The sequence below is a fragment of the Ursus americanus genome, chromosome 14 (assembly GCF_024610735.1).
Source record: "Ursus americanus isolate L20-20 chromosome 14, mUrsAme1.1.p, whole genome shotgun sequence".
NCBI classification, from domain to species: domain Eukaryota; kingdom Metazoa; phylum Chordata; class Mammalia; order Carnivora; family Ursidae; genus Ursus; species Ursus americanus.
Window position 1 is genome coordinate 49,321,867 of NC_142140.1, and position 11,210 is coordinate 49,333,076.

The following is an 11,210-nucleotide window of genomic DNA, read 5'->3' on the forward strand; positions in this document are numbered from 1 at the left end:
TTCGCATTCACATGAAATTTTAGGAATGTAGATATTTAGATAAACAATTTAGAGTACAACAGCTGGCCTTAATGCTCACAATGAATCGATTTTCCTATCTGAATGCCCAGAGTCCTCATTACAGAACCACACACACATTTATGCAAGGAGCACTTCTCTGTACCAGCTAATAGGGCTGAAATGACTCCAAAATGACTTTAGATTTTTCTTCTACGTAAGGTAGGGTTTCAACACAAAATGCCATTACCCAAGGAAGCTAAGTGAATGAATCGAGGGGTGTAATTCAGTTTCTTCAAAGAAATTTTATTGGAGAAACGTCTCTGTTACTTTCTTTTGCTGCTATCAGCAATTACCACACTGAAGGTTTAAAAGAAACAAATTGGCGCTCTTCCAGTTCTGGAGGTCAAAGCGAAAATGAATATATTGGGCTAAAATCAAGATGACTGTGCCGGGCACATAGTAAACTCCCACCTAGTTACATGATTCTGGGTGACCAATTTTTCTTCAGAAAAACGCAAGTCATTATCTACTTGGCTCCCCAAAATGATCCTCATTAGAGTCACTTTTTAACAGTTATCCATGATAAACTTGAATAACAGAATAATCAAGAATGTCGCTGCATAGCAAGCCAACTGGAAAGTGAATGGCCTGCTGTAATGTCTTTATTATCAAGTGGAATTGTATGGTGATGAGTTGTTTAAATACCTCTTGGTCTCCTTAAGAGTCTTGAGTCAGCTGTGTATCAGCCGAGGGCGCTTTGAGATCTTGCCAGGGCATTCTAATGTACTTGGGGGCTGGCTAGCTAGCTGTGGCTGATCCAGGGTGGCCTTGGCTTGGACAGCTGGCCTCTGCTCCACATGTCCTCACCTCCTTTGGCAGTCTACCTGGCTTAATTCACTTTTTGGAGACAGAGTTCCAAGGCAGAGCAGAGAAATGCACCAAGGCTGTAAGGTCACTCCCATCATACCCTGCTGGCCATAGCACATAAATATCCTAATCCAGCCCAAATGAAAGGTGGAATAATAGTCTCAACCACCTGATGGGGAGTGCTGCACACATTGCCAAAGACATGGCTACAGAGAAAGATGGGGATCTGGGGCCATCGCAGCAAACAGTCTCTCATTGGTGTAAATTTCAATTTGAAGGATTTCATTTCCCCTTCTACCTTCAGCAGTGGAATGATCTCTGAGAAGACAGTGAGACTGAATCATGTGTCCACTGGACAGTTATGGAAATTCTACTTCAAAAGGCCAGGCTTTCCTTCAAATGTAAGTATTTCCTCTCTGGGCCTTGCCTCTAGATCACCATTAATAATCTAGGAAAAGATCAAAGAAATAAAAGTTTTTCTTTCCAGATTCCTCAGAGAGACCAGGGAACTTGTATCTAACTCACTGATTCATGGAGCTAAGAACTGTTGTATCACTGATGATATCTTCCTGGAATCCTTATGTAGGTACTGTTTTCCTATTGATTGATCTTCCCAGTGACATATTGAAAATAGTTTTCATCCTGGTAACTGTGTTTTATTTTTTATAGGGAGGGTTCTGCTGGAAGGAGGTGACATTTGAAACACAAATAGAAGACAGAGACAATGGAATATTTTTTCTTAATTTATCCAGTTTTATTGAGATATAATTGACATATAAAATTGTGATTGGTGATTTCATATACATATGCACTGTGAAATGATTTCAATAGGTCAGTGAATACATCCATCACTTCACAGGGTTACCATTTCTTTTTGTTGTAAGAACATTTACTATGCACTCTGCTAGCAACATGCAAGTTACAACAGATTTAGTTAACCATTATGACCATGTTGTATATTACGTTCCCTGAACTTATTCATATTATCACAGAAGGTTTGTAGGTTTTCACCAGCATCTTCTCTTTTCCCCAAACCCCAGCCACCAGCAAATATCAAACTACTCTCTGTGTTTTCTATGAGTTCAGGTTTTTGTATTTCACATGTAAGTGAGATCATATAGTATTTGTCTTTCTCTGTCTGATTATTTCATTGACCCTAATGCCTTCAAGGTCCATCCTTGTTTTAACAGAAAAAAGGTGGTCTTTTTTTTTTTTTTTGGTAGAATTCCATTGTACGAATATGCCTACATTATTAACTCACCTGTCAATGGATACCGGGCTGTTTCCATATGTTGACTATTGTGAATAACGCTGCCCTGAATATAAGGGTAGAGAAATCTGAGATATTCACAAATATATGGGGATTAAATCACACTGATTGTGGATGGCTGATGGGTTAAAGAAGAAACCATAAAAGACATTTAAAAAATTGAATCAAATGCAAATTGAAACACAGCCTATCAGAGCTAATGGGATGTTGAAAAGGCAGCTCTAAAAGGGAAGTTTACAGCAATAAATGGCTGTGTTAAAAAAATAAAAGATCTTAAGTCAATAATCTCACTTTATGTTTCAAAGAGCTAGAAAAAGAAGAGCAAACTAAGTCCAAAGCAGCAGAGGGAAAGAAATAATAAATATCAGAGCATACAGAAATGATATATATACCAGAAAACCATTAGAAAATATTAACAAATATAAGAGCCAAGTTTTTGAAAAGCTAAGCAAAATTGAGAAAACTTTAGTTAGACCAAAAAAAAGGGGGTAAGGGAGAAGATGCAAACTATAAAAGCAACAGCAGGATGCCTGGCTGGCTCAGTTAATTCTGAGTTAAGTCTGTAAGTCAGTTAGGTCTGACTCTTGGTTTCCACTCAGGCCATGATCTCAGGGTCCTGAGATGGAGCCCCACATCCAGCTCCATGCTCAGTATGGAATCTGTTTCTTTCTTTCCCTCTGCTCTCCCACTGCATTCATAAATAAATAAATAAATAAATAATCTTTAAAAATTATTAAATATTTTTTTTAAAATCAGCAGCAAAAATATGACTTACAGTGGATACCATAGAAATAAAAAGAATCATAGGAGACCATTGTGAAAAATTTCACTCCACCAAATTGGACACCCTGAAAACATGAAAAAATACCTAGAAATGTATAACCCACCAAGACAAAATCAGGTAGAAGTAGGAAACATGAAAAAATGAATAATGATTAAGACAATTAAATCAGTAAGCAAAAATCTCCCAGGAAAGCAAAGCCCAGGACCAGGGAGCTTCACAGGTGAATTCTACTAATCATATCAAGAGGAATTAATAACAATCCTTCTCAAATCTTTCAGATACTAACAGAGGAGGCATATTCCCAACCTCATTTTACAAAGCCAGGATTACCCTGATACCAAAGACAGGAAAGTTCAGTACAAAAAAGGAAACCATAGGAGCACCTGGGTGGCTTAGATGGTTAAGCAACTGCCTTCAACTCAGGTCATGATCTCCAGGTCCTGGGATGGATCCCCATGTCTGGCTCCCAGCTCAGCGGGAGGTCTGCTTCTACCTCTCCTTCTGCCTCTCCCCCTGCTTGTGCTCTCTCTGCCTCTCTCTCTCTTTCAAATGAAAAAATAAAATCTTAATAAAAAAGAAAATCATAGACAAATATCCCTGATGAACAGGGATATTTTTGAAAAAAAATTATTAGCAAACTTAATTTAAACATCATATTGAAGAGAATATATACACCACAATCAAATGGTGCTTACCCCTGGGATAGAAGGATGGTTCAAATAAAGCAAGTCAGTAATTGTGCTATACCCCATTAATATAATGAAATATAACAATCATATGATCATCTCAACACATGTGGAAAAGGTTTTGACAAAAACAACATCCTTTCGTGAGTTAAAAAAAAAAAAAAACTTCAACAAACAGGGTATAGGAACCATATATGACAAACCTACAATAACATTGTACTCAAATGTTTAATGGTTAGAAAACTTTTACTCTGAGATCAATAACAAGACAAGGGTGTCCACTATCACCACTCCTATCTAAGGTAATACTGGAGGTCCAAGCTAGAGCCACCTGGCAAGATAAATAAATAAAAGGCATCCAAATCAGAAAGAAAGAGAGAGAAAAAAAGAAGAAAGAAAGAAAGAAAGAAAGAAAGAAAGAAAGAAAGAAAGAAAGAAAGAAAGAAAGAAAGAAAGAAAAGAAAGAAGGAAGGAAGGAAGGAAGGAAGGAAAGAAAGAAAGAAAGAAAGAAAGAAAGAAAGAAAGAAAGAAAGAAAGAAAAAGTTTATTGTGTCCAATTTGGTGGAGTGAAATTTTTCACAATGGTCTCCTATATATAATATATATATATATATATATATATATATATATATATATATATATATATATATATATATATATATATAACTAAATATAGAAAATCCTGCTTACTCAACCCTTAAGAACACATTCACCTTGATGAGAACAGAGGTGTGTGTAGAATTGTTGAATCACTATATTATACTGTACTATATTGTTCTGTACATTGACTTTGTGTCCTGTAGCAATAAAACTTTACTAAATTGAAAATTACATCTCTGGAAGACCTTTTGCAGAGGTGGCCCCCATTCACCACTTATCTCTGTATCCTTGTACTTGGCAATGTGACTGTGAAGCTCCTCACATTCAGAGGTGTAGTCTATTTCTTGAGCTTTGGATCTGGACTGAACTAACATTTTATTTGCCTTGACTAATAGTGTATGAAAGTGATAGGGTGCTTCAAGGAGCCTTCGTATGTTTCTGCTGCTCTCTGGAGCCCTGCCTCTGCCATGCATACAAGTCCAGTCTAGCCTGCTGTAGGAGGAGAAAACATGTGGAGCAGAGCCCAGTTGCTCTAACGATGGCCAACCTAGACCAGCCTACCACCAGCAAGCCCCCAAATGTGAGAACACATCCAGGATTAGCAGAGCACTTCCAGCTGATCCACAGCTGAAAGCAGCTCATGAGGACACCAGAAGAGACCAGGGGACTTCCCCATCATAGACTCCCATGTGATTTAAAAAAAAACATTATCTTATATTGTTTCCTTTTGGCATGGCTTGTTATACAGCAATAGCTGACTGATACAATAATCAATGTAAACAGAACTGAGAATATTAAAAATAATCTATTGCTTCTTATTTTCAACATTTGTTCTGAAATTTGAAAGAAGTATTCATAATGGCCTGGTTATTCTCATTTATTTCAGATAACTGTACTAAAAAGTGACACCATTGAGATTCCCATCCGATAACAGGTAGAGTTTAGGAAGACCAATATGTTTGTTTTTGCAAGAATAACTTGTGGGACCTCAGTCACAAGTTTCCATACCCAGAGCATTTTTGGGCAATTGCAGCTGTTGTCTGAGTCATCCTTTGATCATAGGATGGAAGAAAGTTTAGAGTATAAAAAAAGATAAAGAAATTAATGATAGAGTGAATGCACTTATCATTCACTCACTCACACTATAACATTTATGACAGCATTTTTAAACATTTTTAAAACAGTAGATACTAAGTTTAGGGCAGTGGAAGGAGAAATGTTTGAAGACAGCACTGGAAATTTTCAAAGAGAAACAGCAAAATCCTCCAATTAAATAATATAAAATCTGCCACTAAATTCTCACTACAATTAATAAAACCCTCTAAACATGGACACCAAAGAACCCACACTTCAGTAGATGAGTAGACGAACATCACCAAAGACACGTTTTCCGCAAAAAAAAAAAAAAAAAAAAATATGGCTTGGTAGAAAATTTTTACTTGATCATGTCTCAGGTCTTCTCTGATACCAAGCCCATATTAAGTCACTTTGTTTATGCAAATTGGTCTTTCTGTAGATTACACATGAATGGTGTTTCGCATAAGCAATTTCTGCCTTACTCTTCTGTGCCAGGATACCACGGCTGCTGAGCTGATAAGAGAACAAGATCGTAATGATGATCAGAAAGCCCCATGACTAGCTACAAAACGAACCAGTAGGCTAAAGTCTCTATTAAAAGGGAGAGCATTTAAAGTAGTAACATAGAAAGGAATGGTAGACACCGAATGAAGAATGTGATCTCACCATTACCTCTAAGAATTCCTACAATAAAATAATAGAAATGGCCTCCGTTGTCAAATGTAGTTTATTTCATAACACTAAGACAGTTCATCACTTCATGAGGCAAATACAAATCCCTAAATTGTTTTTGACCAATGATTGGGACTAAGTTTGGAAATTCAGAAAACAACAGGAAAAATTGTTGGCTATCAGAAGGAGCAGAAAGTTTAATAAAGCAGTTGAATTTTAGAAAAATTGAAACTCCAGGAGGCAAAGAGACAGATTAAGTTCTTCTTTCATGATATGATTAAAGAATCACAATTTCTGGCTATTAAGCATTAAGCCTGAAATCAGAGTTACTTCTTAAAAAAAGTCCTTTAATGGCTTCCCCTTGAAAAATACATTTAGAGCCCTCTTTATGTCTCTGTTCCTCAGGCTGTAGATGAAGGGGTTCAGCATGGGGGTGACCACCATGTACATCACCGAGGCCACTGCACTTGCGTGGGAGCTCTGGGGAGCAGCAGAGCTAAGGTACACTCCTAGGCTCGAACAATAAAATAAAGAGACAACCAAGAGATGAGATACACAGGTGGAAAATGCTTTGTACTTCCCCTCAGCTGATGAGATCCGATGTATGGAGGAAACTATCTTAAAGTAAGAGTAAAGAATCCCAGCAATAGGACCACCACCAAGCAGGATAGCTGCAAAGTACATCACCATGTTATTAAGAAAGGTATCAGAACACGCAAGTTGGATCATCTGACAAAGTTCACAGAAGAAGTGGGGGATTTCCACCTCTGTACAGAAGGACAGCTGCAACACCATTAAGGTTTGTAACAAGGAATACAAGACAGTCATGATCCAGGACACCAGAACCAGCAGTCCACAGAACCAAGGGTTCATGGTGACCATGTAATGCAGGGGGTGACAGATGGCCACAAAGCGGTCATAAGCCATCACAGTCAGGAGGAAGTTGTCCAAAACTATGAAAAGTATGAAAAAGTACATCTGCATGATGCAGCTATCATAAGTTATGACTTTTCTCTGTGTTTGTATATTCACCAGCATCTTGGGGATGGTGGTGGAGGTGAAACAGATGTCTACAAAGGACAGGTTGGCCAGGAAGAAGTACATGGGCGTGTGGAGGTGGGAGTCTGAGCTGACGGCCACAATGATGAGCAGGTTCCCAAGTATGGTGACCAGGTACATGGACAGGAACAGCCCAAACAGGAAGGGCTGCAATTCTGATTCCTCAGAAAATCCCAGAAGAAGAAATTCTGAAATTCGTGTATCATTCTCTAGTTCCATGTCATTGACGTGACTACCAAAATAAGAGAGAAAGAGCAGGACACAATTATGCCTTACTAACCTGGAAGATATATTATTGTTTATATTCTACACTCAAGAAATTAATGTTTATATTTGTGTATGGAATATGATAATAACACTACAAACTAGAAGTAGAAGGAAACTATCTCAAGTTAACCCTTTTATGAAAAACCCACAGGAAACATGATACTCGATGGCAAAATAGTGAACATTGTTCCTGTATGATCAAGAACAAGGCAAGTATGCCTGTTTCCTTGACTGGTACTCAACATACCACTGGAAGTTCTAAAGAGCAATTAAAGAAAGAAAAAGAAATGACAGGCATCCAAACTGGAAAGGAAGAAATACATTTATGTGTGCAGACAGTGTGATCTTACATGTAGAAAGCCCTAGTGATGCCACAAAAACATTACTAGAAATAATAAATTAATTCAGCCATGTAACTGGTTACAAGGCCAACCCTCAAAAAATCAGTTGCATTTTTACATATGATCAGTGAACATATGAAAAGGAAATAAAATAATTGTATTTTTGTGACATCTGCAAGAATGAGACTATCACTTCCTGCCGGTCAGAATGGCTGATATAAAAGACAAGAAGTAATAAGTGCTGGTGCAGAGGTGGGGAAGAGGGAACCCCTTACACTGCTGGTGGGAATGTGAACTGGTGTAGCCACTGTGGAAAACAGTATGGAGATTCCTCAAAAATTTAAAAATAGAACCACCCCATGGTCAAGTAATGCTGCTTCTCAAAGAAGACAAAAACTCTAATTTGAAAACATATATTCACCCAATATTCATTGTATCATTGTTTACAATAGTCAAGATATGGAAGCAGCCAAGTGTCCAGTGATAGATGAATGGATAAAGAAGATTGGTATGTGTACACACACACACACCACACTGGAATATTACTCAGCCATAAGAAAGAATGAGATCTTTCCTCCTGCAACAACATGGATGGATCTAGAGGGTGCTATATTAAGTGAAATAAATCAGACAAGGACAAATACTATATGATCTCACTTATATGTATAATCTGAGAAACAGAACAAACAGACAAATGCAGAGAACAAAGTGGTCCTTGTGATGGAGCAGGTGTGGGGGGAGTATTTAAAGGATATTAAGGGGTACAAATGAGATCTTGCCATTTGCAACAACATGGATGGATCTAGAGAGTATAATGCTAAGTGAAATCAGTCAGAGAAAGACACATACCATATGATTTTACTCATATATGGAATTTAAGAAACAAAACAAATGAAGAAAGAGAAAAGAGACAAACAAAAAAATAAACTTTCAACTATAGAGAACTAACTTCTGGTTACAAGAGGGATGGCAGTGGGAGATGGGTGACATAGGTGATGGGGATTAACAGTACACTTATGATGAGCACTGGGTAATGTATAAGATGGTTGAATCAGTATATTGGACACCTGAAACTAATATAATACTGAATGTCAATTATACTGAAATTAAAAAATAAAATTTTAAATTTAAAAAAATCCCAAGTCCTTAAAATTACCCCAAAAAAATCCCCAAAATAATAATTAAAAAAAAAACACATAAAATCTACAGGCAAAACAATCTTAATAAAGCCAAGAAACTGTGAAGGAAGCAGTTATACATTAACTAATAGAACTTAAGACATTTTTATGGCTAAAATATCTCAATAGAATCCAATAGAGGAAGAATCATCTGTGGGGGCACCTGCGTGGATCACTTGGTTAGGCCTGCAAATCTTTATTTCGGCTCAGGTCTGATCTTGGAGTCATGAGATTGAGCCCCAGGTCAGGCTCTGTGCTGGGTGTGGAACCTGCTTAACATTCTCTCCTTCTCCCTCTGACATTGTCCCTCCCCATTTGCGAGCTCTCTCTCTCTCTGTCTCTCTCTCTCTCGAGATTTTTTACAGGTTTCAGCATTTCGAATGATGTTTACAGATTATTCTCTCTCTCTCTCTCTCTCTCTCTCTCTCTCTGTCTCTGTAAACATCATTCGAAATGCTGAAACCTGTAGAAAATGGGCATATAATGTATGGGTATAATAATAATGAGCAAATCAAAATGGTGATCACATAGTGAATTTTGCACACACTCACTAATAGTTTAAGAAAACAACAAGTACATTAGGAACAGGAAGGGACAATGAAGGGGGGAAACAGAGGGGCACAGGAACCATGAGAGACTATGGACTCTGGGAAACAAACTGAGGGCTTCAGAGGGGAGGGGGGTGGGGGATGGGTTAGCCCAATGATGAATATTAAGGAGGGCACATGTTGTGATGAGCACTGGGTGTTATACGCAAACCACGAATCATGGAAAACAACATCAAAAACTGAAGACGTATTGTATGGTGACTAACATAACATAATAATAAAAATTAAATTAAATTAAATTAAATTAAATTAAAATTAAAAAAGGAAAACAAGAAATCCCTTCCACACCCATCAGCCTGTCAAAAAATGTAAAGGACTGTCACATCAACTGGGCTTGGAACTTTTAAACAGGTAGGAAAGTGGTGCTCATTAATTTTCATTGCAGAAATATGACATGCTATAACCTTTAGGGGAAATAATCTGAAAACAACTCTACGTATTGAAAATACAGAAATGTATTATTTATCTCAGAGTTTCTCAATTTCAGCACTATTGATATTGTGGCTCAGACCAGTCTCTGTGCTGGGGTTTGTCCTGGGCATTGTCGGATGTTTAGATAATCTCTGGCCTCTAGTGACACCTCCCCTATCTGAAAACCTAAAATGACTGTGGATATCCCTAAATGGCCCCTGGATGACAATATTGCCCCCAGTGGAGAACCAGCATTTTAACTCATTCTCAAAATATTTTTTGTATAATTGGCATTACAGCAATTTAATGAGAAAGTACATGAAAAATCCTCAGAAGTGTAAATAACACAGCCATAGCCTGAAATATTATGGGATCACTGACATAATGAATTAGCATTATACTGGTTGATGGAGGCAAGTCTGTAAGGTGCTATTGAGAGAGACAAGCTATAAAAACAAAACAAAACAAGACACTGCATCAGAGCATAAAAGACTATTTAAAATGTGCATAGGATTCTCTGCATGAATTTGATTAAAGGGTATGAATATTATGTGTGCATAATACAGAAGCGTCAGTTTCAAAAGAAACTAAGAGGTTAGAACAAAGGATAGTAGTGAAACTGAGAATAGGTTAGGCAGGGAGCTATCTCAACTGACAGTCTGAAACACAATGACAACGTATAACTAATTTACAGACATGCATAAAATAGTGTTAATGTAATGACATCAGCGTGGATCACTAATTCAAGGATTAAAGTGCTAAAGACTTGGAAATGGGGCCCCTGACTGGCTCAATGGTGGAGCCTGTGGCTCTAGATTTTGGGCTTGTGAGTTCGAGTCCCATGTTGGGGTAGAGATTACTTTAGAAAAACATAAAAACTTAGAAATAAAAGAATATAAAAAAAAGCTTCTTAAAGAGTAGGTAAGAAACATTATTTAAGGTTACAATTTCATTTTATACAAGATATTTTAATTAATATTTGTTTAGGAAGCATTATCTAAGGTTATAATTTCATCTTATACATGATATATTAATTCATATTTGTTAGGAAAGTGAATGCTAGTCAAACAATGAAGAAGAATACCCTTCAAATGATGGCTGCAGGTGACGTGACTTTGAGAAATAGATCTAATCACAAAACACTGAAACGGAGAATGAGGAATAACAGAAATGTGAAGACAAGTGGGAAATATGTATATAAGGTGATTTTTTAATTCAAATGATGCAGCACTTTCTACACTTAAGCTAATAAGAGAAGGGAGGAAATATGACCGAATGATAGGTTTGAGCACACAAAATGGATGAACTTTACTGCTACCCTTGAATACACCTCCACACGCGTAAAGGAACTGAAGGTCGAATAGCAAAGGTGATAGAAAAACTCCAATTC

At 37.3% G+C, this 11,210-nt stretch overlaps 1 protein-coding gene across 1 annotated transcript; it reads right to left on the reverse strand.

Annotated features, from left to right (window-relative positions):
* Nucleotides 1–6,289: 6,289 nt before the first annotated feature.
* Nucleotides 6,290–7,288, reverse strand: LOC123796732 (olfactory receptor-like protein OLF4). Its single transcript, XM_045804230.2, has one exon. It carries the CDS (start codon nt 7,232–7,234, stop codon nt 6,290–6,292), a length of 945 nt encoding a protein of 314 aa, XP_045660186.2. The 5' UTR covers nt 7,235–7,288.
* Nucleotides 7,289–11,210: the final 3,922 nt, after the last annotated feature.

What these genes read in the sequence shown, in the direction of transcription:
- LOC123796732 (XM_045804230.2), bottom strand. Translation starts at nt 7,234, where the DNA reads ATGGAACTAGAGAATGATACACGAATTTCAGAATTTCTTCTTCTGGGA.